The sequence below is a fragment of the Panthera pardus genome, unplaced genomic scaffold, assembly GCF_024362965.1.
Source record: "Panthera pardus isolate Hobbes unplaced genomic scaffold, ASM2436296v1 HiC_scaffold_17, whole genome shotgun sequence".
NCBI classification, from domain to species: domain Eukaryota; kingdom Metazoa; phylum Chordata; class Mammalia; order Carnivora; family Felidae; genus Panthera; species Panthera pardus.
The window spans coordinates 32,208,169-32,234,969 of NW_026526732.1; the positions used below are offsets into that span (position 1 = coordinate 32,208,169).

General features: G+C 38.3%; 2 protein-coding genes across 2 annotated transcripts; both read left to right on the forward strand.

The window, feature by feature from the left end:
• The first annotated feature begins 1,871 nt into the window (after positions 1–1,871).
• TAAR2 (trace amine associated receptor 2) lies at positions 1,872–2,845 on the forward strand. Its single transcript, XM_019420409.2, has one exon. The coding sequence runs from the start codon at positions 1,925–1,927 to the stop codon at positions 2,843–2,845; it is 921 nt and encodes a 306-aa protein (XP_019275954.1). The 5' UTR covers positions 1,872–1,924.
• An 11,864-nt stretch (positions 2,846–14,709) lies between these two features.
• LOC109249839 (trace amine-associated receptor 3) lies at positions 14,710–15,802 on the forward strand. Its single transcript, XM_019420410.2, has one exon. The coding sequence runs from the start codon at positions 14,771–14,773 to the stop codon at positions 15,800–15,802; it is 1,032 nt and encodes a 343-aa protein (XP_019275955.1). The 5' UTR covers positions 14,710–14,770.
• Positions 15,803–26,801: the final 10,999 nt, after the last annotated feature.

Genomic DNA, 26,801 nt, shown 5'->3' on the forward strand with positions numbered 1-26,801 from the left:
TAATAGAGTCTTGTATGTCAGTTACTCTTCAACAAAAAGAGAATCAGTTGGAGAAAGCTTTTAATTTCAGATCTGCACCAATTCTCCTCCTGCAGCTATCTTAATTGCTTTCTTTATTTTTTCTTTTTAAAATCACTGCTTAACTTTGATAAAAATGGGAAAGCTCCTTGACTATCTACTGGCTAAGACCACTGGCTTGGGGGCAACAGTGAAACTAGACACCCTCTCGCCTCCCACTCTATCCTCTCTCCAACCCTCTATTTTCTCTGTTATGTTCTGGAGACCCTGAGAATGACTTTCAAAAATCTTCAACCAACCTTGAGCTCTTCCTTCACCTTTTCTTCTGCTTATAACCGGCTTTCTTTCTTCTGTTTAAATCTCACTCACCCACTGAGAACCAAATGGAAAGTCCCAACCTCACTGGAGCATTCTTGTCTACCCCAGCCTGAAATTCCCTCACCCATTTCTTTTACCTTTGCACATTTTGCTTAGACTCCTTTTAGATCAGTTAATCTCCACAGTTGGTTTTTATCTGTGGTGCAGAGTCATTTAGGTTTTAAGTTCTGCCTCTTCAGTTGTTTTGTAGAATCTCTGAGGCCAAGGACTAGCTCAAGCTTTCTTGTTCCTTTCATTGTGCCTTGCGTGTTGTGGGCACTCTGTAAACAGTTGTGGCTCGGTGTCCGATGGTGTTCACAGGGGCTGAGAATTTATTGGTTTATCTGTTAGTAACTGGTCAGGTCTGATATGTGTGAAGTCCTTGATGGCCACAGACTCTCGGCAGTATTAACAGTTATTCTTTTTGTATTAGTGTTTTCTCCCCCAACGTACTTTAAAAAAAAAGGAAAGTTATCCTAATTCATGAACATGTTACCTTCCAAATATACATGGAAATGGCATCATGCAGATTTTTATATGCAAAATGAAGATACTGGGCCAACACAAGGAAGGAGTGGAGATGCCTAGCTGTCCTGAAGCTCGCTAACCACCTGCTCCTATAGCTTTCTCTGCGACCCACACACTGAAACTTATTCGGCTTTCATTTTGTGTGATACGCGTCTCCCGAGGCTCTGAGGAAAAGCACCATGGAGGTGTACTTGTTCTTCCCAAAGAAGTGAGGGTGGTCCAGTTCTGCCCTCTGCCCATGTCTGATTCAGCTGCTCTGGCTGGTGAGATGCTTGTCAGGGCTCCATGACTGTCTGAAAATGATTCTACCCGGTCATTAGACATCCTTAAATGATTCTTCCCCTTTTAAACAACCTTGGCATGAACAAAATCAAAACACCATGAAAATAATACAACACATGAATGAAACAATTTTCAAATAATAATAACATCCTGGTCCCACAAGGCAGTAGACTGTACTCAAATAAAAGCTGATTAAGTGTTCCGGACTTATTTGAGGAAGAAGTGAATGTATTGTCTAATATATATCCATTCTTTCTATGAACATAAGGAGCATCAATTATAATAAAGTAGATAATGAACTTGTTGCTTCTTCTCTTCCCCTCCTTTCACCTCCCAGTTCTCTCTCTCTTCCTTCTCTCTTCCTTCTTTTTCATTTCTGGCCCTGGAATAAAATAAGAGCCTACTAAATGTTGGTGGTATAATTTGAATCCAGGAAAGTATAAAGCAAATAAATCATTTAAACCCAGGTTAAAATTCTGTGAAGTTGCAAATGAAAGTTAAGATAAATAAATGAGAAAGATTGTAATTAATATTTGAGCATAAATTAATTATCTTCCTTGAGTCTTCTATATTTTTCTTGAGTTGTTCTGTGAAAACTTACATAAAATATAGAATATTTGATTAATATCTGACAAAATTTCATGTGTTCTTGCTTTTTCTGAAGGAAATATTGGATTGCTCTGGATATGGAAATGGATCTTGCCCGGAAAATGAAAGGCCACTGGGTGTCCGAGCTGCTATGTATTCATTTATGGCCGCAGCCATATTCATCACGGTGTTTGGCAACCTCGCCATGATAATATCCATTTCCTTCTTCAAGGAGCTTCACACACCAACCAACTTCCTCATCCTCTCCATGGCAGTCACTGACTTCCTCCTGGGGCTCACCATCATGCCCTACAGTATGGTCAGATCGGTGGAGACTTGCTGGTATTTCGGGCTTACATTTTGCAAGATTCATTACAGTTTTGACCTGATGCTTAGCATAACGTCCATTTTCCATCTTTGCTCTGTGGCTATTGACAGATTTTATGCTATCTGCTACCCTTTACGTTATTCCACGAAAATGACGATTCCCCTCATCAAGCGGTTGCTATTTCTCTGCTGGTCGGTTCCCGGAGCATTTGCTTTCGGGGTGGTCTTCTCGGAGGCCTATGCCGACGGGATTGAGGGCTACGATATACTGGTGGCCTGTTCCAGTTCCTGTCCAGTGATGTTCAACAAGTTATGGGGGACCACCTTGTTCATGGCAGGGTTCTTCACTCCTGGGTCTGTGATGGTGGGGATTTATGGCAAGATTTTTGCGGTATCAAGAAAACATGCTCGTGCAATCAATAGATTGCCCGAAAATCAAAATAATCAAATGAGGAAAGACAAAAAAGCGGCCAAAACTTTAGGAATAGTGATGGGCGTTTTCTTACTATGTTGGTTTCCCTGTTTTTTCACAATTTTATTGGATCCCTTTTTGAACTTCTCTACTCCTGTAGTTCTGTTTGATGCCTTGACATGGTTTGGCTATTTTAACTCCACGTGTAATCCGTTAATATACGGTTTCTTCTATCCCTGGTTTCGCAGAGCGCTGAAGTGCATTTTACTAGGTAAAATTTTCAGCTCACGTTTCCATACTACTGATCTGTTTACCCAAAAAGAAACTGAATAGACTTGTGTATGAGTGAAATGAGGCAAAAGCACAGGAATGTAGAAGAATAAAGTCACTTAAAGCATGTGTATATGTGTGTGCATGTGCGTATATGTGTGTGCATGTGTGTATACGTGTGTGTAGGTGTGTGCGTGATTTTGGCTACCAAGGCAAGCTTTTAGTTTCTAAGACTTGAGGGAAAAAAAAAGTCTTCTCTTGGAACCCAAATCCCTCTTCTTCAGAATACTTCATATACCTATTACTTCTATGGAGAAAAGAGGAAGGAACTTGGAAGGATAAAGAGAAGACGAGGAAAAGCCAGGAATGGTGTGAAAAGAACACACAACCTTGATGCTATTTGGAAGGGATCAGAGCATAAACTGAGTTCAAAAACTCCTGCTGCCTCTTACCACCACGAGCACTTTGTGTGATTCTTCCATTCGCTTTTTGTTCTTTCTTGTCTGACCGGATGTAGTTTGAAATGTCAACAGCTAATAATTATAGGCAAATAAATACAGAAATAATTTCAAACATGCATATTCTGTCAGGAACCAGTCACTGGTTAGCTGAGAGTTAAACCTTTACTAGAATTTACTATTGTGAGGTTAAATCTTTCTTTCTTTTTTTTTAAGTAAAGTTTATTTATTTTGAGAGAGAGAGAGCAGAGGAGGGGCAGAGAGAGGGAGAGAGAGAATCCCAAGCAAGCTTTGCACTGTCAGTGCAGAGCCCAACACGGGACCCGAACTCATGAGCCATGAGGTTTTTACTCAGCGTCTTTTTAACTATAAGTTGAGGCCCATTAGTAACTTGTGAAGTGAAGTTAGTGGTCTGCAACCAGGGGTGTGCTGCTAAGTGTTTGACACTTGACTCTGAAAAGGAAGAAAAAAGCCTTGATTTGCAGAATTTGACTATAAATATACATATAAACTCAACATATATATAGAGAGAGATTATATATATATATGTATGAAAATTATGATTCCAGTACACACACACACACACACACACACACACACACATATTTATTTAGCAGAATGAATATATATTGTTCATTTAGCTGAAATCAAGCTATAAATGTGATGTCAACTGGCTCTCAGAAGTCCTGAAAAGTTAACCTGTTCTTGTCAGTGGGCATGAGAGGTGCCAATACACCACTGGCTGCAAACAGCATTTTTCATGAAAAACAAACAGAAGAAAATAAATCGTCTCAGAATACGTTGCTTGCATTGAGGGTAAGTAATGCCTTATAATGTTTTAATTTTAGTTATGTGAGTGTGTGTGTAAGTGAACTGCGTTCCACTAAAATTTTTTGTGGTTCATTTCTTTTTTTTTTAATCGTTATTTATTTTTGAGAGAGACAGAGTGCAAGCGGGGGAGGGTCAGAGAGAAAGGGAGACACATAATCTGAAGCAGGTTCCAGGCTCTGAGCTGTCAGCATAGAGCCTGACACGGGGCTCAAACCCACGAACCATGAGATCATAACCTGAGATGAAGTTGGACACTCAACCAACTGAGCCACCCAGGTGCCCCTAATTTCTTTATTTAGAAATTGATGAACGATATTGATGAACAAATTAGCAATTTTTCCTCTTTATGGAAAAGCTTACATCATTGCCCGTAAATTTACTTTGATCTTAGTTAATTGCACAAATCACAATTAAGCAGTGACCATTCTGTTGTCAGCTGAAATATTAGTCTTGTCTACCTGCCCAAAGATGGCCCTGCCACATATTGTCTAGACCTTCCATCCCTGCTAGCGTGCTGATAGGTTGGTGCCTCCCCGTAGCCTTAGAGTAGAGGAGAAATGGTGGAGATTCTTTGGGATGGTGAAAGAGATTGCAAGTACAAAATAAGTGGAAACACTGATTTTCCAAGAAGAGAGGAATTAAAGCCAGGTGCAATGATGAGAGCTAATATGGTGTGTTGGATGCTATTGTGGCTTTTTGGCAATTCTTTTTAATGAAATACAGTAAAACCTTGGTTTGTGAGCATAATTTCGTCCAGAAACATGCTTGTAATCCAAAGCACTTGTATATCAAAGCAAGTCTCCCCGAAAGAAATAATGGAAACTCAGATGATTCGTTCCACAACCCAAAAATATTCATATAAAAATGATTGCAATACTGTAACATAATACAAAATTATAAAAAAAGTACAAAATATAAAGAAAAGTAAGCAAATTAGTCTGCATTTACCTCTGAAAACCTTCATGGCTGGTGTGAGGGAAACAAGAGAGAGGAGGGTTATTGTGTAGGACGACTTTCACTATCACTAACGCAATCACTGCTATCTATTGGCTCAAGGGAATCTTTTTCTTTTCATGCAATTTTAACAAGGGACCTATCCAGTGACACTTGGTTTTGCCTCCTTTGGAGGATTTCGGGGAACTGTGACATTGCATGGTCATTCAACTGATTCATCCCTCGCACTGCTACAGACTTGTACAGGTGGTGCTTTTCCACAAAATTTTGTGCTGTTTCACACATTTTACACATCTCCCTAATCTCATTTGAAGCGAGCGATTCCTCTCCTCCTCCTTTGTCTCCTCCTCCTCTGCAAACAAGATGCAGACATAGACTTCTTATAACATCTTGCAATTTCGGCAACCTGCATACGTCGTTTGTACTTCTCAGTGATTTCCATCTTAACTTCCACTGTGATCATCTCCTTATAACTGCCTTTCTTTTTAACCTTTTTCCGCACGGGGGCCATTGTGTATGCTAGCACGGATGTTGACCACAATCCAGTATTCATAAACTCTTGTCATATACTGTATTTAATGTAACTGACAAGGCAGCAGAAGAAAGGGTCTGTATCTGCAGGCCACCTGACCTAGAATGAAGCAAAGCGTTCCTAAGCTGATTCTTGTATGGAAAAGCAAAGGACTGTCCAGAGGTGCTTTGAGGTGACAAAAAATTCACTAGTGCCAGTTGTGGGCAGCTTCCAACGTTCTGAAAAATCACTGATTTCTGCCAAACACCACAGCCTGAGACCGAGCGTCTGAGCATGGGAGATGATCACCCACAATCCTACAGTGTGTATTGTGAGAGACGAACCACCGGCTCAGTTGTGACCATGTCATATTCGGCATCATGTATTACTTGTGTTGCAAGACATCGGCTCATTTATCAAGTTAAAATTTATTAGAAATGTTTGCTCATCTTGCGGATCACTCACAGAGCAAGTTACGATCCAAGGTTTTACTGTACTGATGTTTATGCTGCTTTGGTATTTGAACACCCCCCCCCCACACACACACACACGCAGATGTTCTGTTTTTATTTAAAAGACCAATTGCTAAAAAAAAATAAGTAAAATCGAATTTAGTTTTACTGGAAAGTAGAAGTATCTTGAATTAATTTGTATTAAATTTCCTCCCAATTCCTTAACGTATGACTTTAGAAAAGAAAACTAAATATCTTGATGTAAGTTTGTCGACAAACTTACAACAAATTCGGTGGAGAGGGTTAGACATTGCTTTTTTTTTTTTTTTTTTTTTTTTTTTGGCCAAAGGATAATGTTTGTGATGGTGGTTCTTGTTCATGCTAGTGCTTACAGATGCAAGAAAATGTTAGTAGCCCTACACCATATAGTTCCTTCTAATACTTTTTCCTTCTTCTACTAGATCCTATTCGTATTTGAAAACATCAAATAGCCCCGTGTAAAGCTCTGCTCAGTTAGTCCCCTTTCACTGAAACAGATAATTTTCTCTATAGGTTTTCATGGCACTTGTTCGTTTCAGAATGTAGTCATCCTGACTTGTTTGCTGTGGAAGAAAGTGATCCAGCCTCCTACCTACTGTCCACCTTCCATCATTTCCCAGAGTTAGTAAAATAGCCTCCTTTCCACACCCAGGATTTGACGGTAGGCAGCAAATGAGAAAACTGAACCCAGAGATATTAAATGATTTGCCCTGAATTTTACAGCTAAGTATGAAAACTGGAACTAGAACCCAGCTCTACTGACTTCTCATTCAATGTTCTTTGTTGGCTGAACTGATTTTTTCAAGATTTGTGGCACCTTAACTGGATTTTCTTCTTCTTTTTTTTTTTATTAAGGATTTTAGTCAGACTAATATAAATCACTAAAGCAAAAATAAATACTTCCCTCTTACCCCAATATCTTATTACATTCAGGAGTCAAACTGTAAACAGCAACCTTTTCAGGGTCAATTGTCCCTCCTTTGGATATCAGCTAATGTTTAATTTAGCCTACACATATTTATGTGTTTTTAATATACAGAAAGGATACCTTATCTTTGGTACCTTATCTTGACAGAATGAAGCCCAAAGGACCATGAAATTGATATGAAATAGTCCTTCGTTTGGAAAAAAAGGAAACTGAAAATACTCGGGACATTAAAAATACACAGAATATTTTGATATCCTCCAAGAAAGAGAGTTAGAAGAACAATTCCACTGGGGCTCTGCAGTTAGCTACTCTCTCAGAGCTCCTGGATCTGAGCTCCCCACTCCAAGTCTCTTGAGAGCAGAGGCAAACTTATATGAATCAGATATTTCCATCCTCAACGCTACACTTTCTAGAACTTTCTGACCTCATACCTGCCAAGTCACCAGAAAAGACTCAGTGATTCACAACTAACTTTTCAGGAGATGGAAGGTACTGAGTCAATAAAAAGAATTGGAAATGTACTATTGTTTTTTTAAATATTGCTAATTTGTTTGCTTTTTCAAAATAATTGAACAGAGAGAACTCAATTTGGTGGAAAACCAGAAATTGTTGCCATAAAAAAGGTAAGGTAGTTTCCTAACTGGAAAATGATAATTATTATGACATTTACGTGAACGAAACTTCTTACATTTTCCGTTAAGTTTTGTCTGGCAAGTTTTGTAAATTTTTATGTGGTGGCCTATAAAGAAATGTTTTTGTGAAATTCTAGAATTATTCCAAGCATGATTCAATAAATGTAAGGTACATCTATGTTTCAACGATGTTAAAATGCTTTCTCCTCTTTAATATTATATTTTAAGAAGCAAATCCTGTTGTATACTACTTAATTCACTGCTACTACTTAATTCACTACATATTTCATTTTTGGTATTTTTCTCTTGCCAGCAGCATTTACTTAAGGTATTCAGTTGCTTTTTGCTCCTCAAAATTATTCACTCATTTCAGATACAAACAGTGTCCGAACTAAAAATGCAGTTTCTCTATTGTCTGGAATTGTTCTTCTAGAATTCGTTGGGCATACAAATAACATAGGTATCTTGCTAAGATGTACATTTTGGGATGGCTTAAGATATTTCCTTTCCCAAAATATTCCCAGGAGATGATGATGTGGCTGGTCTGGGGACCATATTTTGATTGGTGAGGCCTAGTAGGAGAAACTATGAGCAGACGACGCTGTAGATTTTCTTGCTCTCCATAGGTCAGAAATGACTTGTTGCCATAATTAGAGAAAGTAAGAGGTGGTAGGAGGTTCCCTAGACAGGAGCCAAAAGACCTAGATTATAATGTTGTTTTTCAGCATTTAGTGGCAATATCTACCTCAAGGCCTTAGTTATAGGGGGAATGTGGCTTTCAAGTAATTTAGAAACTTTAAGGCACCCAAAATTTTAATTGTCATCTAGGTTTCATTTAGAATACTGTTTATTTGGGGATAAACAACATTTACTGTTTTCCTAATGTTTTAAACTTTCCCAAACCAGAGGTCTCTAACACCATGAGAGGAGATGCTTATTAACCAGGTAACATCATGTGTTGGGATTAATTTCTTTGCATTTAATCCAACAAGCTGTTACTGCACAGTCCCCAAACACACAGCTCTGTATTGAGTGTTGCAAGAGTAGGAAGGTTAATGGAATGGGTTGAAAAATTTTTACAGTCAGGGTGAAGTCATTTTAAAAAAACAGTTGTGTCACTTGTTGGGAGCACTGGGTGTGGTATGTAAGGGATGAATCACTGAATTGTACTCCTGAAACCAATATTCACTGTTAGCTAACTGGAAATTTTATTTAAAAAACTTAAAAGAAAAAAGAACTTTGCTGAAAAAGGAAACAAAAGTATTTGAACTCGAAGTCAGCTGTGAGAAGAGGAATTGGAACCACTTATCTCTATGATCTTTGGCCACCCCAACGGTCTGGAATTTCATGAGATTAACTCCAACTGGGAGAATCAAAAATAGGTTCCTGGAAGGAAATGATATTTTTGTAGAGCCTTGAAGTGCTCAGAGATGAAGGGATGGGCAATCAGGAAATGGGGTTGGCCAAGCCACGGAATGGGCCTTTGTAGGGCAACATGGAGACAACTGTGGGCAAAAGTGACTGCACTATTGAAGACTGAAGGGGGGGCAGGTGACAGACAGATGCTGAAAGCGTAAATTTATGGCATGCAGGATTATGCCAAGGTATGTTGTCTCTGACTTTTTCCCTTGTATCCACTGAAAAATGTACACGTGATCTTGATAAAAGGTGTATTTAGATCAATTCCTCTTGGGCTGTCTACTTCTGACACATTTTCTGATGCATAGTTTTAGTAAAACTTCCTCTGTTCTGCTGGTTTTCAAACATGCCATCATTTATAGCTAATTATAAGAAAGATGTTTTCCTTTGCTCTTAGTTTTCACTCCTCTTTCTGCCCCCACTCTCTGAAATGAAAGGTGCTCTGTCTGTTCTCCATGTGTGTTTACTGTCATTTAAAATGTTTCCTGATCCCAGCTGCCTTTGAGAAGACAACATTTTCAAGATGTCATCTCTGCCCGTTGCCAGCTGCTATGTGGTGTTATAAGGCTTACTTAAGAACCGTGAGCCACTTGGGGTCAACCAGTCATTTACGCACCAGGTACCATTTTTACTTGTTGATGTCATGATGTGTAAACTACTAGAGATAGTTGTAAAGTCGATTTACAGAAAAAATAATCTTTTTCTTCTGTTTGTTTTGTTTTCAGTGTTACATTTGAATATAGCCTACTTATTATCATCCCTGAAACGTCTTCCAAAGAGTCTTTGTGATTGTAGTCTTTAAATACTCATTGTAGTCTATGTTAGATATTAAAGAATTAACCAGAAAAGATCCAATATCATGAATTCATAAATTTCAAACCTTGGCTCATTTTTTTTCTGTTACACTATGTACACTATTTATGCCCTGCTCTCTTGATTTAACAAGTTTAATAGAAAATTAACACAAATCTGCTCTTCGGGTGGAATTTGGTTTTAGGCCAAGAATGATTTTGGAGCTTTAAAAACGGAATTTATATCTGAGACTTTACAGTTTGGGATCAATTTCTTGGAAGATTATATGAAAATTGACGTTATTTTCTAACTTGTGGCAAGAGAAATGAAATAGTCATTTTTAGTGTCAGTTCTAGGCCTTCCAATTGGTGCTCATTTTGATAAGAGACTGTCTTAACTGGCACACCATGAGCAGGCATTCAGAAGAGCCTATGGTTTGAGAGGCTAGTTTGAAATTTTCTGTGGTTCTCTCAAGCAGTTAGGTGATCAGGTGAAATACTTTAGACTTCAGCCTTAAATTCCAGGGCGATCAGAATTCAAAGGAGAAAAAGAAAGCACATTATTTATGATCATCATCCACATTTGTGTGCAAGTAAGAGAGAAACTTTAAAATCTCCTTATTACACTTAATTTGACTCAGAGTATTACAGAACAATAATACTGGCTCATATCTTCCTTTGTTGATCCTTTATACCTGACATTTTTCAACAATTAAAAATGAGAAAAACCTTAATTGGGGTTAATTTATGTATATGTACACAGACATATATACATAGGAGGCGATAGCAATTTTAAGTTCTTTACCAAATAGTTAGGTTCCGGAAGAGAATGTGTTTTCTAGCAATGGTGACACTTATGTACTTATGTTAGTTGGTGCTTTGTTAATAGCATATGCAAATGTATGTCTCCTTCTATTAGAACCATGGATTATAAATGCCCATTTTCGACTACATCTTATATGATATTCATATTTTAAGGCTATGAAAATTAGATTCTGAACCTAAATTTTGTGTTGGACCACTTTTTCCTCCGACTAAAATCATGTGTTCACATGAAGATTTTCTTCAAGAAGCTTTAACTCCATGATATAATCTTGCACAGAAAATCTGACATCCTGCACATGTATGTGACTGGAGATATGCCAACCTTGTTATCAGTCAGTGCTTGGAACTGAAACCTAAGGGGAAAAAAGAAAAAAAAAAAACCTAATGTAATGTACCTAATGTAAATTATACAAAAGTATTAATATTTTAACATTTTAACTTACAAAAATGGCAACTTCATAGAGGCGTGTGGGTCAACATAATAGATTACATGGAAGTACAAAATAAAGAAAACTTGGCGGAGATGCCATAATTCTTATGCAGAAAATCAAGGAGGAAGGTAAAAATAACGCTAATGGTCTTAAATATCTTCACAGACAACTCTCTCATTTTATAAAAGAGGAAACTGAGGCTCAGGGACACTGAAAAGTTGTCCAGAGTAATATGGTTGATAAGTGCTACAGCCAATCATCAAACAAGGTTGACCTGATTTCAAAGTCATCTTGTGGGATGTAAGATAGCCAGGAAGCTGGCAAATGCACAAAATCACATGATATGTCTTTGTAAACATTCCATTTGAGGTCTCTACTTCTGAGAGTGTGTGTGCAGTTTCCCTTATATAAATAGTAATGTGCATAGAGGAAAATTTGATCTCATGTTAAAACACCTCCTAGAATCCTCTCAATCCTTAAAGAAATGGAGCAGTTATTTATATATATATACAGCTCTCATATGATGTTGTTTCGATGTCACGGCTGTCATCATTAAGGTCACATGGGCAACTGAGGTGTGACAGGGAGTTTCTTGGGCAACACTACACTTTAAGCGTTCATGCCTTCATGGACTTACATACTGTATAAGGTCAATGGTGAGTCTGTGCTTTCCAGATCGTATTTAATTTATGAAAGTCTGTGAGTTTCGGCAGGAAGAAAATCTTCAATTCCCCTTAGTGGTAGGTAAGGTTCTAAACATTGTAAAAGGGGCTGAAAAGGGCCAGTATAACCTCATTTTAACGTGTTCATGAAACACCAATGGAGTTTTATGCCACCATCACCACCACCTCGTAGGTGCATTTAACTAAAACGCTCAGCAGCTTTTTTTTTTCTTTTACTGACATCTTTGTATTTTTCTGAACTTATAGTCCTCTTATCACTAGCCTAAGGGATCAATAAAGTATGTCTACAGCAATCCCTCCTGTCTGCCGGTCTAAACGTCTAAATAATGAGGGATTATTTTACAACACCATCAGAAGCAATTGAATCCTGGAAGGTATGTTCACAAACTGTGCTCCTGGGTCTAGTCTATTCCTTTACAGCAGAGTTTCAAGCACATTGAAGCAACTGCTTTAATTGGAACAATGCAGATATTTTTTAAAACAGACATAATTTGCCATTTATTTTTACTTTTATTTGTTCAAAAATATGTACCTAGTGTCTGCCACAAGTACTAACCAAGGTGCGGAGAATCCAGGGGTGAATGAGATCCGACTGGTTCCTTGCCTCAAGGTAGTATATTAAAAAAATTGTGTCTGATAAGATTTAGCTGTTGCTTAGAGTTGATTATAAAGGCAAGAAAAGAAAGATGCGAGCTGATGTATATTTTAACACAGATAATACATTCAACAACTGTTTATCGACTGCTATCACTTATATGCTAAAATGGGGCCCAGGTTAGATGCTCACAACCTTTCCTTGGTGAAAACCAAAGAAGAAAGAGGGGCAATGAGGAGTGGAGGAGCGTCTACAGTGGAGAGAAACAAATCCGTGATCTTGGTCAGATGTGCCTCAGGACTGAAAGTACTATTCAATGAATTCCTGCATTGAGCCACATCCTTTATTCTATGTTTTCCTTTCATCTTGTTTCTCTGTTTTTCCACTTTCTATTTTTTTTCGGAGAAGATAATTTAAAACCAAGGACCTTTCGGGTACCAATCATTCACAGATTTTCAGAGCCTCTGAAAGGCCATCTATTCTAGCACACCTCCTTTTCCCGGGAGCTCACAGCTAGAGAGATGTAACACTCACACTAGAAGAAGAACCCCTAATCCAAGGATATTTTGCCCCCTTTCCTTTGGAAGTAAGTACGTCCCTAACCCAGAGCAAACAGGAGAGCCACATGGAGCAGTCAGCTCAAGAAGGGTCCCCCTAAGACTTTCTGAAGAGAAACCTTCCTGAGACTTGGGAAAAGATGCTTCTCCAACTCACATCGAACAGGTTTTTCTGTCACGACCAGGTTCTTTTACTTTTCCCTGTCAATCAGGAAAGAGAGACAGAATCAGAAGGAATGAAAGGAACCTCTGACACTTTGAGACCAGTAAGGGACCTTTTGTGCTGCTCTTCCTTAGGGTTCTAAAGGCAAAACTAAGTTGAGTCTGCCTAAGTAGATGAACTTGCCAAATGTGCACTATGGTTGAATCTCTGTGGCTTGGAAGAACCTGACGTAGGGCAAGAGTGTCTCTTGTGTCTGACTCGGACAAGATTGTACTTGCCTTTCTGTAGCTCACTAAGTAGACTTGATGCTTTGTGAGAGGCACGGTGTCTAGCTTCTCCAGAACCAGCCAGTGGTTTTTCATGGTGGCGTCCCAAAGTAAAGAGCAGGGAGGTGCAATAACTTACTGAGAGGTTGGACTTATGCAATTTGTCCATCATCTCTTATTCAGCCCGCTGTGACCAACAGCAGTTACGTGAGGTTTGACTCACCCAAGTCTGTGAATATGAAATTTGCGATACTTCTGAGTCACTCGGGGATGGCATATATGTCCAGTAGTTAGAATTTCAGATGAATGACAACACTCAAGAAATACAGGGGAGGGGAACAAAGAAGGAAGGGCAGAAGAGAAGGACAGAGGAGAGGAGAGGAAGGGAGTAGAGAGTAGAGAAACTTTGAAGCGTTAGCCCAGGTGCATGGTTTGACCCATAGGTACGTGGTTTTCCTTGTATTTCAACAGCTATATGCCATTTATAACTCTTACAACATCTGCAGACTCTTTAAAAGGAAGAGTTTAAATTATTGAAAGAATACCTAAAGAAAAACACCGCGATTTCACTTAGCTTTTGTGTATTAAGTATTTTTATGATGAGAGATGTTAACTTGTTGTAGTTCAAAGGAGTTTCTAGAAAAGTGGTTGCTCAAGGTAAAAGTTGACCATAAATTCTTTTTTTCTTAAACAGCTTTATTGAGAGGTATATTGATAGACAAAGAACTGCACAATTTGATTAGTTTGGACATCAAACACCTGTGATACCATCACCATAGTCAAGGTAATGGATATACCCAACAAGTTCTGGCCCTTTCTTTTTAGTTTTAGTTGTGTGCGTGTGTGTGTGTGCGTGTGAGTGTTAAGAACACTTATGTGAGATTTACCCTCTTAACATATTTTGAAGTACACAATACCATATTATTAACTATAGGCACTCTGGTGTACAACAGACCTCTAGAATTTATTCATGTAGCATAACTAAAACTTTGTATCCATTGAACAATAACTCCCCACCTGCCCCATACTGGTAACCACCACTATTGTATTCTCTGCTTCATGGGTTTGACTATTACAGATCCCTATACAAGTGGAATAAACTATTAAGAAGCTCTCAATACCTTAAAAAGAACAGAGCAATCAATAGATAAACCCAGGTCGAATGAACAAATGGATGAGTGGAATAGAATGAAATAGAACAGGAAAGAATAAGTAGTTGAAACTTTTCCTGCCCTGATGCAGCAAATAACTCAGAGCACAACCACAATTGACATAATTTTAAATATTTAAATAAATGGAAATTGAAATGAATTCATAACAGATGTCTTTTTTATGCAATTAATGCTTTTTTTTTTATGCAATTAGGAGGTGAAGTTTCCTGGAATCATTTTTAAGAGGAGAGGAAACACAGACTCATCTTCCTAGAAAAGGGACTTTTAAGTGATAAAGCACTATGGATCCAATTTATATTCCTGAAGACTTATCCAGTTGTCCAAAATTTGGGAATAAATCTTGTCCTCCCGTAAACCGCTCTTTGCATGTCCGAGTGATAATGTATTCAATTATGACTGCAGCCATGTTTATCACTATCTTCGGAAACTTGGTTATAATGATCTCCATATCATATTTCAAACAGCTTCACTCTCCCACAAACTTTCTGATCCTCTCCATGGCAACCACCGACTTCCTTCTGGGTTTTGTCATCATGCCATACAGCATGGTGCGATCAGTGGAGAGCTGCTGGTATTTTGGGGATGGCTTTTGTAAATTCCATGCAAGCTTTGACATGATGCTTAGCCTAACCTCCATTTTCCACCTCTGTTCCATTGCTATTGATCGATTTTATGCCGTGTGTTACCCTTTACATTATGCGACCACAATGACCACCTCCATGATAAAGCGACTGTTAGCATTTTGCTGGTCAGCACCTGCTCTTTTTTCATTCAGTTTAGTTCTATCCGAGGCCAACGTTGCCGGTATGCAGAGCTACGAGATTCTTGTTGCTTGTTTCCATTTCTGTGCACTTACGTTCAACAAATTTTGGGGGACGATATTGTTCACTACATGTTTCTTTACTCCTGGCTCCATCATGGTTGGTATTTATGGCAAAATCTTTCTTGTTTCCAAACGACATGCTCAAGTTATCAGCAACATGCCTGAAAACACAAAGGTGGAAGTGAAAAAAAACTTATCTAAGAAAAAGGACAGGAAAGCAGCTAAGACCCTGGGAATAGTAATGGGGGTGTTTTTAGCATGCTGGCTGCCTTGCTTTCTTGCTGTCTTGATAGACCCATACTTAGACTATTCCACTCCCATAATAGTACTTGACCTTTTAGTGTGGCTTGGGTACTTCAACTCTACTTGCAACCCCCTCATTCATGGGTTTTTTTACCCATGGTTTCGGAAAGCTCTTAAGTACATATTGTCAGGCAAAATATTTAGCTCTCACTCAGGAACTGCAAACCTATTTCCTGAGGCACATTAATAAAAAAAAGCTATTACAAAAGTGAAGAGAGTATTGAAAATGAGACTTATCATTTTGGCCTCATGCCTCGCATTAATGATACTATTAAATTTCAGTAATCCGGATAAGTGTCTCAGAACGTGCGCAACAGTTACCTTCAGTATCTTTGACCCATCAGGCATCAGCCGTGTATTAACTGTGAACTCTATCTAATCAACACTCCCATCTGACTGGGGGAAAATACACAAAAGAAGAATAAAACATTTCAGAATAGGTTGGCCTCTACTTACACACATGAGACAATTATAAACCCATAAAAGAATCAATGTAAGAAGAAAGAAAATAAAGTGCTAATGGTTTTGGTTGCTGACTCCACTCTAGGAATTCAGAAAATAGATTATTGAGGCCTGCGGACCCATGGAGAAAGTGTGACATAAGGTTGGTCTATACTACCAACTAGCAGTCAGTCTCCTTTATTGTTTGGCTTGGGAGAATTATTAACCATCATTATATGAATTATTCAGTCATTTCCTGACACCCCGAAGCTTACTACAAAGAGCTGCCCATTGGAGAAGCAGTTGATTACAAATCATCATATGCAATTTGAGCTTTTATCCTTGTGATTTCTCACTCCGTGGTTTATATTTGAAATGACTTCCTGTTTCTTTGTCCCCACCTTCTTCCTCTCCATGCTGTGTCTACACCACCTGCCAGCAATCACAAAGCCTCTCCCTGTACTCGTTTGAATCATTTTCTCTGTAAGTTGCCCTGCCTTCCTGCCAAATAAATTTCATCCACACCACAATGCCTATGATTTAAGTCAGATCATTAATGTTTGGTGAGAATCCTTCCAGTGATTCTTCCGTGAAACATTAAGAAAAAACAGAAACTTCCTTTTATCTGATAGATTGGAAAACACATGCGTACGTGTAACAACCATGTGCACATCCTGTCCTACGTTGGATTAAGTTGTGGGATGGAAAAGAGGAGAAGCAGAAGGAGGGCAGATTGCTCAAGTTCAGCTTTAGGTCAGACTTTGAATAGGCAGATTTAATTCTGGCTTTTTCCCGACTCTCTTCTAAGCCCTTCTCTCCCCATACCCTGACATCCATGTTCTAGGTCCAGCTATGGACAATCATTGGGCTCCACTTGTGCCTTGAAGGACAACATGATTCCATAAGGATGATTCCTCTTCACCATCATTACAGTTTTCATTCCCTGTACTTGTTGGTAGAAAAGCAAAGGGGTGTAATAAATGCATAATTGAATGCCTGCCAAAATATTTACTAATGCAGTGCAACTGCTCGTCTTGAGATGAGAGGGAGAGAGATTGGGTATGAGTAGCACTGCCTGGCTCCTTCTTCCTGAGAGTCCCAAAAGACTGTGGACACCACCCAAGTATACCTCTTCCCTCACAGTTGACGACCAGGGGGCCTGGCTGGCTCAGTCGGTAAAGCATATGACTCCTGATCTCGGGATCCTGAGTTTGAACCCCATATTGAGTGTAAAGATTACTTTAAAAAAATTATCACAGATGAAGACCTTACAACTGACTTGCTGACTGTAGATAGAAATCTATTCTAAATATAAATGGAATAATCTATTGGAATAGATTCAACTAGGCAATGCATGTAATAGCTCTAAGACTATAGGAAAACTGTCTCTACTCATTGATATAGATATTGAGTCCTCAATAAAGGATATAAATATTCATCATATGCCTTCCCTCCCATCTGTGTTAACTAGTGTTCTTGCCTCAGGTTTCACAGCTTTCTGATCTACTCTACACAGTTTTCTGAAGTTAACAACTTTCTTCTTAAATATCTTCCATTGTTTCTATGCTAGATTCCCTCTATTTACACTAGTGGGGAGCACAGATTAAGATTAGGATTAAGGTGGTCCCTTGCTGTGGGGTGTCCAATGGCATTGTACCAAATGAGAAGCACCCGCAAGAGATCGAAGGATGGACAGAAGTTGAAATCAGGGTAACGCAGATAACCTCTCTGTCACATTGCCCTGGAGTTGGCTGACTTCATACAGGAAAGGACATGTGGAGTCCCTCTCCATACAACTATTCTCTCAAGTTCCCATAGCCACTCCCTCTCGCTGTCACTTAGGGCCCCACAGGGTGGTGACTGTATGTTATTGCTGCCCCCGGATACTAGGCTGTTTCTTGCTGGTTTTCTTAATGCTGCCCACATCATTGTAAATAGTGCCTTTATTAAACTCTCCTCAATCAATCACCCAGGTTGATTGTGCCATCTGTTTCCTGCTAGACACATGGTGAGTGTAGCTTTCATTGCTCTAAGACAAAGTTTTGAAATTCTTCTCAAAAACATCAAGTGTGTCCAAACCCAACTTGGCCTTTCTTTGTGTTTTCACATTTAGTCACTTCTCTGAAGGGATTGTTGGTGTCCAATAAATCATTCTTCTGTTAGTCCTACCTGGGGGCAACTTGCCTTCCTCCTCTACCTGACAAACTTTTTATTTTTAGGATCAGTCATCAATGTGAGATTTATGGTGTCCTCTTTGTGTATAGAAAAGATTACTTGAGGGGCACCTGGGTGGCTCAGTCAGTTAAGCGTCTGACTTCGGCTCAGGTCATGATCTCACAGCTTGTGAGTTCGAGCCCCGTTCAGAGTTCAGAGCCTGAAGCCTGCTTCAGATTCTGTGTCTCCTTCTCTCTCTGCCCCTCCACTGTTTGCACACTGTCTCTCTCTCTCTCTCTCTCTCTCAAAAATAAATAAAAAGATTAAAAAAAATTAAAAAAAAAAAAGAAAAGATTATTTGAGGTAATTTTGGCTTCTAAAATTAATCTTTCACTTACAAAATAATAATATTGAAAAACGTAGCTCTTCCTTAAAAATCTTATTTAACTTATAACTTTTATTTAATGGTAACATATAAACTATAATTTATAAACAGAATATAGTTACTCTATTTCCACAGTTAGTAACTTCTAACATCTTTAAGGGGCAAATACAGCCTATTTAATTGAATTATCTTAATATTTTATTTGTATTTATCAAAATGTTCAACTTCTCTTTTTGTAGTTTTTAATTTTTTTTAATTTTTTTAGTTTTATTTAATTTTATTTTAAGTAGTCTCCATGCCCAACATGGAGCTTAAACTCACGACCCCAAGATTAAGAGTTCCATGCTCTACCAACTGAATTAGCCAAGAGCACCCCTTAATTTCCCTTTCGAAAATTTGTCAGACTAATGCATAAAACTTTTCCTAGTACTTAGAAACTCTTGTAGACTTAATGACTTACAAATATGGTAATTTTAAGATTCTTTTGTTTTATTTTATTATTTTTTTATTTCAAAGAGAAAAAGAGACCATGAGCAGGGGAAGGGGCAGAGAGAAAGAGAGTGAGAGCATCCCAAGCAGGTTCCACGCTCAGTATGAAGCCTGACACAAGGCTCAATCTCATGACCTGGGATCATGACCTGAGTTAAAATCAAGAGTCAGATGTTCAATTGACTGAGCCACCCAAGCGATCCGGTAATTTAAGATTCTTAACAATTATAATACCATTTATAGACCAAACAAACTTTTCTTGGCCTTTCAACTTAAAAATCATGGCTAAATTAATTATTTAATAACAGATTTCATAAAACAAAATAAGAGGCTTCTGTACAGCAAAGGAAAACAATCAACAAAACTAAAAGACAACCTACTGAATGGGAGATTATACTTGCAAATGACCTATCCTATAAAAGGTTAGTATCAAAAATGTTTAAAGAACTTACACGACTCAACAGCCAAAAACAAATGATCCAATTAAAAAATAGGCAGAAGACATGAACAGACATTTTTCCAAAGAAGACATCCAGATGGACAACAGACACACGACTAGATGCTCAACATCACTCATCATCCGGGAAATGCAAATCAAAACCACAGTGAGATATACCTCACACCTTTTAGAATGGCTAAAATCAAAAAAAGAAAAAAAAAACAGAAGAAAGAACAAATGTTGGCAAGGATGTAGAGAAAAAAGAACCCTCTTGCATTGTTGGTGGGAATGCAAACTGCCGCAGGCAGTCTGGAAAACAGTATGGCTTTTCCTCAAAAAGTTAAAAACAGAAGTACTCTATGATCCAGTATTCTCACTACTGGGTATTTACTCAAAAAATACAAAACCACTAATTCAAAGGGATACATGCATCCCTGTTTATTGCAGCATTATTTGTAATTGCCAAATTATGGAAGCGGCCCAAGTGTCCATGAATGGATAAAGAAGAGGTGGAATATACATGTATATCAATATTATTCAGCCATTGAAAGGAATGAAATCTTTTTAATTTGCAACGACATGGATGGACAGCGACAGAGTATAATGCTAAGCAAAATAATTCAGAGAAATACAAAAGCTATATGATTTCGCTCATATACAGAATTTAAGACACAAAACAAAGACAAAACAAGAAGAGAAAGAAAGAGAGACAAACCAAGAAACGGACTGTTAACAATAGAGAACAAACTGGTGATTACCAGAGAGGAGGTAGGTGGTGAGGGAATGGGTGAAATAGGCGATGGGGATTAAAGAGTTCACTTATCACGATGAGCACTGAGTAATGTATGGAATTGCTGAATCCCTGTATTATCTACCTGAGACAAATATAACACTATATTTCGACTACACTGAATTAATATTTAAACACTTAATGAAAAAGCCCTAAAGAAGTAGGAAAATATTCCATACTAATGGATTTAAATTCTCAATATGGATTGAAGATGACAGTGCTCCCTGTCGATGTATAGGTTAAATGCGATCCCAATCAAAAGCCCATCAAGATGTGTGTGTGTGTGTGTGTGTGTGTATGTTGAAGGGCTGATTGTAAAATGTTCATGTGGAAATGCATAAGATATAGAAAAAAATCTTGAAGAAGAACAAAGAGGACCTTCCACTACCAAATATTGATTACTACTACAAAGCTATAGTAAGTAAGACAGTGTTATAACGGTGAAAGGATAGAACGGAATAGAAAGCCCAGAACCAGTTCCATATATATTTGGTTACCTGACATAAGATCAAGGCACCGCTGCATTTATATATACTGTGATTCCATTTATAAAAATAGCAAGAACAGGAGGGGCGTCTGGCTGGTTCAGTGAGAGGAGCATATGACTCTTGATCTTGGGGTATTGAGTTCAAACCCCATTGGGTGTAATGATTACTAAATAAATAAAGAAAGACACTTTTAAAAAAATTGCAAGAACAGGAAAAACTAATTTTTGATGAAGAAAAGTCAGAATAGTGGTTACCCATACGGGAAGAGGTGACTAGAAAGGGGCACAAGAAGGTAATTGAAGAAGATATAAAGAAATGGAAAGACATTCCGTGCTCATGGATTGGAAGAATAAATATTGTCAAAATGTCAATACTACCCAAAGCTATCTACACATTCAATGCAATCCCAATCAAAATTGCACCAGCATTCTTCTCGAAACTAGAACAAGCAATCCTAAAATTCATATGGAAACACAAAAGGCCCTGAATAGCCAAAGTAATTTTGAAGAAGAAGACCAAAGCAGGAGGCATCACAATCCCAGACTTTAGCCTCTACTACAAAGCTGTCATCATCAAGACAGCATGGTATTGGCATAAAAACAGACACATAGACCAATGGAATAGAATAGAAACCCCAGAACTAGACCCACAAACGTATGGCCAACTAATCTTTGACAAAGCAGGAAAGAATATCCAATGGAAAAAAGACAGTCTCTTTAACAAATGGTGCTGGGAGAACTGGACAGCAACATGCAGAAGTTTGAAACTAGACCACTTTCTCACACCATTCACAAAAATAAACTCAAAATGCATAAAGGACCTGAATGTGAGACAGGAAACCATCAAAACCTTAGAGGAGAAAGCAGGAAAAGACCTCTCTGACCTCAGCCGTAGCAATCTCTTACTTGGCACATCCCCAAAGGCAAGGGAATTAAAAGCAAAAGTGAATTACTGGGACCTTATGAAGATAAAAAGCTTCTGCACAGCAAAGGAAACAACCAACAAAACTAAAAGGCAACCAACGGAATGGGAAAAGATATTTGCAAATGACATATCGGACAAAGGGCTAGTATCCAAAATCTATAAAGAGCTCATCAAACTCCACACCCAAAAAACAAATAACCCAGTGAAGAAATGGGCAGAAAACATGAATAGACACTTCTCTAAAGAAGACATCCGGATGGCCAACAGGCACATGAAAAGATGTTCAACATCGCTCCTTATCAGGGAAATACAAATCAAAACCACACTCAGGTATCACCTCACGCCAGTCAGAGTGGCCAAAATGAACAAATCAGGAGACTATAGATGCTGGAGAGGATGTGGAGAAACAGGAACCCTCTTGCACTGTTGGTGGGAATGCAAATTGGTGCAGCCGCTCTGGAAAGCAGTGTGGAGGTTCCTCAGAAAATTAAAAATAGACTTACCCTATGACCCAGCAATAGCACTGCTAGGAATTTATCCAAGGGATACAGGAGTACTGATGCATAGGGGCACTTGTACCCCAATGTTTATAGCAGCACTCTCAACAATAGCCAGATTATGGAAAGAGCCTAAATGTCCATCAACTGATGAATGGATAAAGAAATTGTGGTTTATATACACAATGGAATACTACGTGGCAATGAGAAAAAATGAAATATGGCCTTTTGTAGCAACGTGGATGGAACTGGAGAGTGTGATGCTAAGTGAAATAAGCCATACAGAGAAAGACAGATACCATATGGTTTCACTCTTATGTGGATCCTGAGAAACGTAACAGAAACCCATGGGGGAGGGGAAGGAAAAAAAAAAAAAAAAAAAAAAAAAAAGAGGTTAGAGTGGGAGAGAGCCAAAGCATAAGAGACTGTTAAAAACTGAGAACAAACTGAGGGTTGATGGGGGGTGGGAGGGAGGGCAGGGTGGGTGATGGGTATTGAGGAGGGCACCTTTTGGGATGAGCACTGGGTGTTGTATGGAAACCAATTTGTATGGAAACCAATTTGACAGTAAATTTCATATATTAAAAAATAAAAAATTTAGGGGCGCCTGGGTGGCGCAGTCGGTTAAGCGTCCGACTTCAGCCAGGTCACGATCTCGCGGTCCGTGAGTTCGAGCCCCGCGTCAGGCTCTGGGCTGATGGCTCGGAGCCTGGAGCCTGTTTCCGATTCTGTGTCTCCCTCTCTCTCTGCCCCTCCCCCGTTCATGCTCTGTCTCTCTCTGTCCCAAAAATAAATAAAAAATGTTAAAAAAAAATAAAAAATAAAAAAATTAAAAAAATAAAAAATTTAAAAAAATTTTAAAAAAAAATTAAAAAAAAAAAAAGAAAGGGGCACAAGAGAACCATCTACATACTGGAAATATTCTAGGTCTCTCCTGGATTATGGCTATACAGGTCTATATGTATTCAAAATCTCATAAGCTGTATGCTTGATATTTGTGCATTTACTGGGTTTGTGTTGTACTACAATAAAAAGTTTTAAGAATATAAAAAGAAAAAAAATAAAAACACATTTTAAGTGGGAATCACAAAGCTATGGTGATAAATGCCCTAACATACTAAATTCTTTTAAACATTACAAATACTGAAAATGACACATATACAAAGATTACTTTGAAACCGAATGTAAACTATATTAATACTACGAATTTGAATTACAGATCCTTCACAAACATGAATATAAGGGTTTTTATATGCAAAATTTTAATTAATAAATTTAAATGATATAAATAAAATAAATATAAATGATAAAAATAAATAAATAATAAATTTAAATGATATAAAGAAAAACTTTAAAAGAATCTTTTGAGGGGCGCCTGGATGGCTCAGTCGGTTGAGCCTCCGACTTTGACTCAGGTCATGATCTCACAGTTTGTGAGTTCGGGCCCCATGTCAGGCTCTGTGCTGACAGCTCAGAGCCTGGAACCTGCTTCAGATTCTGTGTCTCCCTCTCTCTCTGCCCCTTCCCTGCTTGCACTCTCTCTCTCTCTCTCTCAAAAATAAATGAACATTAAATTTTTTTTTAAATCTTTTGAAAAAATTTTAAAGAGACTGTGTGCATATTTAAAAATGCAAAAGGAAGCAAGAACTGTGCACTAAAAAATAAATTTCCCTCCAGTCTGTCCTTTCAGCTTACAGACTGCTTTTTCAGAGGCAATTACTTTCCTGTGTATCTTTCTAGAAATACACAGGCGCATCCACAATCATGTATGTACACATTGTTCTCACGTACTTTTTTTTTGAAGATGGCAAAATACTATACATGCTGTTCTGCAACTTGATTGTTTCACTTAGTAATATTAGGGACTCATTCTCTATCAGGAAACAGTTTTTCCTAATTTTTCAAAAGCTCTAAAAAATATTCCATTATTTGGAAGTATCATAATGTATGTAACTGGATTTCTACTGTTTCTGATTTCTGTGGTAACAAATCATGCTGCAATAAATATCCATGTAAGCACATATCTATTTATTGAGTATATCAGCAAACACCTTAGTTGTTTGCTTTTTGATGTTTATTTTACTGCATTTCCATGACTGCATTATATCACTTCTCCCTTTGTGGTTCAATACAGTGCTTAGTTATCAATGTCTACCCAGAGGGATACAGAACAGAACATAGTGATAAGCTAGAACTAAACCCTGTCCTCTGGAAATTTGAATCCTAGGGAAAAGAAAACATAGGGCAGATGAACACATATTTTGCAAAGTTTTTCAAGTATAATATACCTGACCTGAACCATGTAAATCTTGTGTTTAATTTAGATCTATTAGTTATTTAGTGTATGAAGGAAATCCTTCTGAAAATTCAAGTGTGCAATTTATAGGTACCTGTTGATCTGGTTTGTCTTTTCCTTCCTTACTTCCATTCTTTTTTCTTTTTTACTTTATTCTTTGATCTTTATTTTATTGTCTATAACTTGATTCTTATTTCTTTTATTTTACTTACTTTATTCTTATTTATACTTTATCCTATATTACTTTATTCAACTTGGGGGATAAGCCACTGAGAGTGGGCTGCTGGTAGATTAATGCCAAGGAAAGAAAAGATCTTCTTAAGGTCAAAAGGATGCAATTGTTTTTCCTTTTGCAAATTAAGCTCTTTTAGTAATAATTAAGTTCTGGGGCTCCAAAAGTCCCTGTGCCCCAGGAGAGCTGGGATGATGGATCGGACAGCTCAGAATCTGACTGTAGCAGCTAAGTGTGTGCTTTATGCTTCATCATCTCAGAAGCTCACTGAGGAGTAATCTTCATGCTAAATAATTTTGCTTAGTCAAACGCCATTGAAGCATTCGAGTCTTGGTTTGAGCCTGGACAAACTGTTGTTGTTATTGTTCTTTTAATGTTTATTTATTTATTTTGAGAGAGAGAGAGCAATCAGGGGAGGGCAGAGAGAGAGAGAGAGAAAGAGAGAGAATCTCAAGCAGGCTCTGCATTGTCCATGCAGAGCCTGAAGCCAGGCTCAATCTCACGAACTCTAAGATCATGACCTGAGCCGAAATCAAGAGTTGGCCGCTTCACCAACTGAGCCAACTAGGCGCCCCTCACCTGGACAAACTCTTAAAGCCACCAATAGGTCATAAGTCCTCCACTAGCTCTTAAAACAACTTCACAGTTGATTTCTCTCTGTTAAAACAACAATGTACCTTTCTACTTTCCTGAATGGACCCTGCCCGATAGAATGAAAATTTATAAAAATGTGCCATGAAGTTATTAGTTCTATATCTAGGAAGACATTTGGAAAGAAAAGTTTTATAAACCCAGATGAGCATTGAAGGAAAACCCAACATCTTCTAACTGTCCCCATTCACCAAGGGTTTTCATTTTATAAAGAAAAATCCCCAGAGGATGGAATAAAGTTAGTTTTTGCTAGTTCTAAATATGAATAATTTGATTCAATGTTTTCTAAATACCTAAACTCTGATGCTCTCTAAAGCATTGAGTATTTAGATATAACAGTTTTATGTCCCTGATGGGTGATAAAATTATCCATGTAAACGACTTGAAGCTTAGTGTTTATAACTATGGTGCCCTAATAGAAGCACCTTCCTCCAGGGATCATGAAAATACCCACATGGTGAAAAAAGGTTTCGCTTTTCGTTTGGTTGGTTTGAAGCAATGGTTCTTCTTGCTTTTTGCGTGGTTAGGATCCTCATTTGGAAAATTATGGACTTCATTGCAGTATGAATATCACTGACCCGTGCATGGTAGCATAAGGAAAAAATACTGATAGGAAAAGATAGGATTCCGTAGGCAGAGAGAGAGGGAAAGGATAGGACCTGAGGTCCCGGTGGGGAAAAACACATTTTTTGGAGCAATGCTGGCAGGTCTGACCACAGCGAACCCCCTCAGGCGTAAGGGTCCTCTTAAGAATGTAACAGACCCCACCTACTCCCCCTCAGGTTTCCCTCAGGAATTTGAGCAAAGATAAGTAAACTCAAAATAAGTAGACCATAAAACGTATGACTCACAAAGAATGGTATGGCCATAGACCATCCCTCAGACAATGGAAATGAGCCAATCAGGAATGGACAACCCAGCACCTAATTACCAAGCCAATAAGCATAGAACCTGAGAAGAAATATGGGGGAAGGGAAGCAGGGGCCGACCAGAACCTTACAAGGACTCTTGCCTATAGTCGTCAGGCATTCACTTTCCAATGTCCCCTCTCTTTAAACAGAGCTATGAAAGCTCTCTTTACGAAACTATTCTTCCTTACTGATCTCATACTCTAATAAGCTTTTGCCTGCGGCTCATTTTGTGCCCCCCTCTTCATTCTTCGAAGAGACTAGACAAGGAATCCCCAGTACTGAGGTCAGAAATCCTGCAACAGTATAAATGAGTCAACTTTTCACTAGGGATTAAAGAACTCAGTGCTTCAAAACACCTGTCATTTGGTAATAAGTGGAGTGAGCAGTTTTTTAGATTTTAACCAAATTCTCTCCTTTCTCACTCTTTCTTCTTTGCTTCCTTATCCCCCCCTTGCTCCCTTCTTTTCACTTTTTCTCATTTGTCTCCAC

Excerpts from the sequence above, each read along its gene's own strand:
- TAAR2 (XM_019420409.2), top strand. The coding sequence starts at position 1,925 with ATGTATTCATTTATGGCCGCAGCCATATTCATCACGGTGTTTGGCAAC.
- LOC109249839 (XM_019420410.2), top strand. The coding sequence starts at position 14,771 with ATGGATCCAATTTATATTCCTGAAGACTTATCCAGTTGTCCAAAATTT.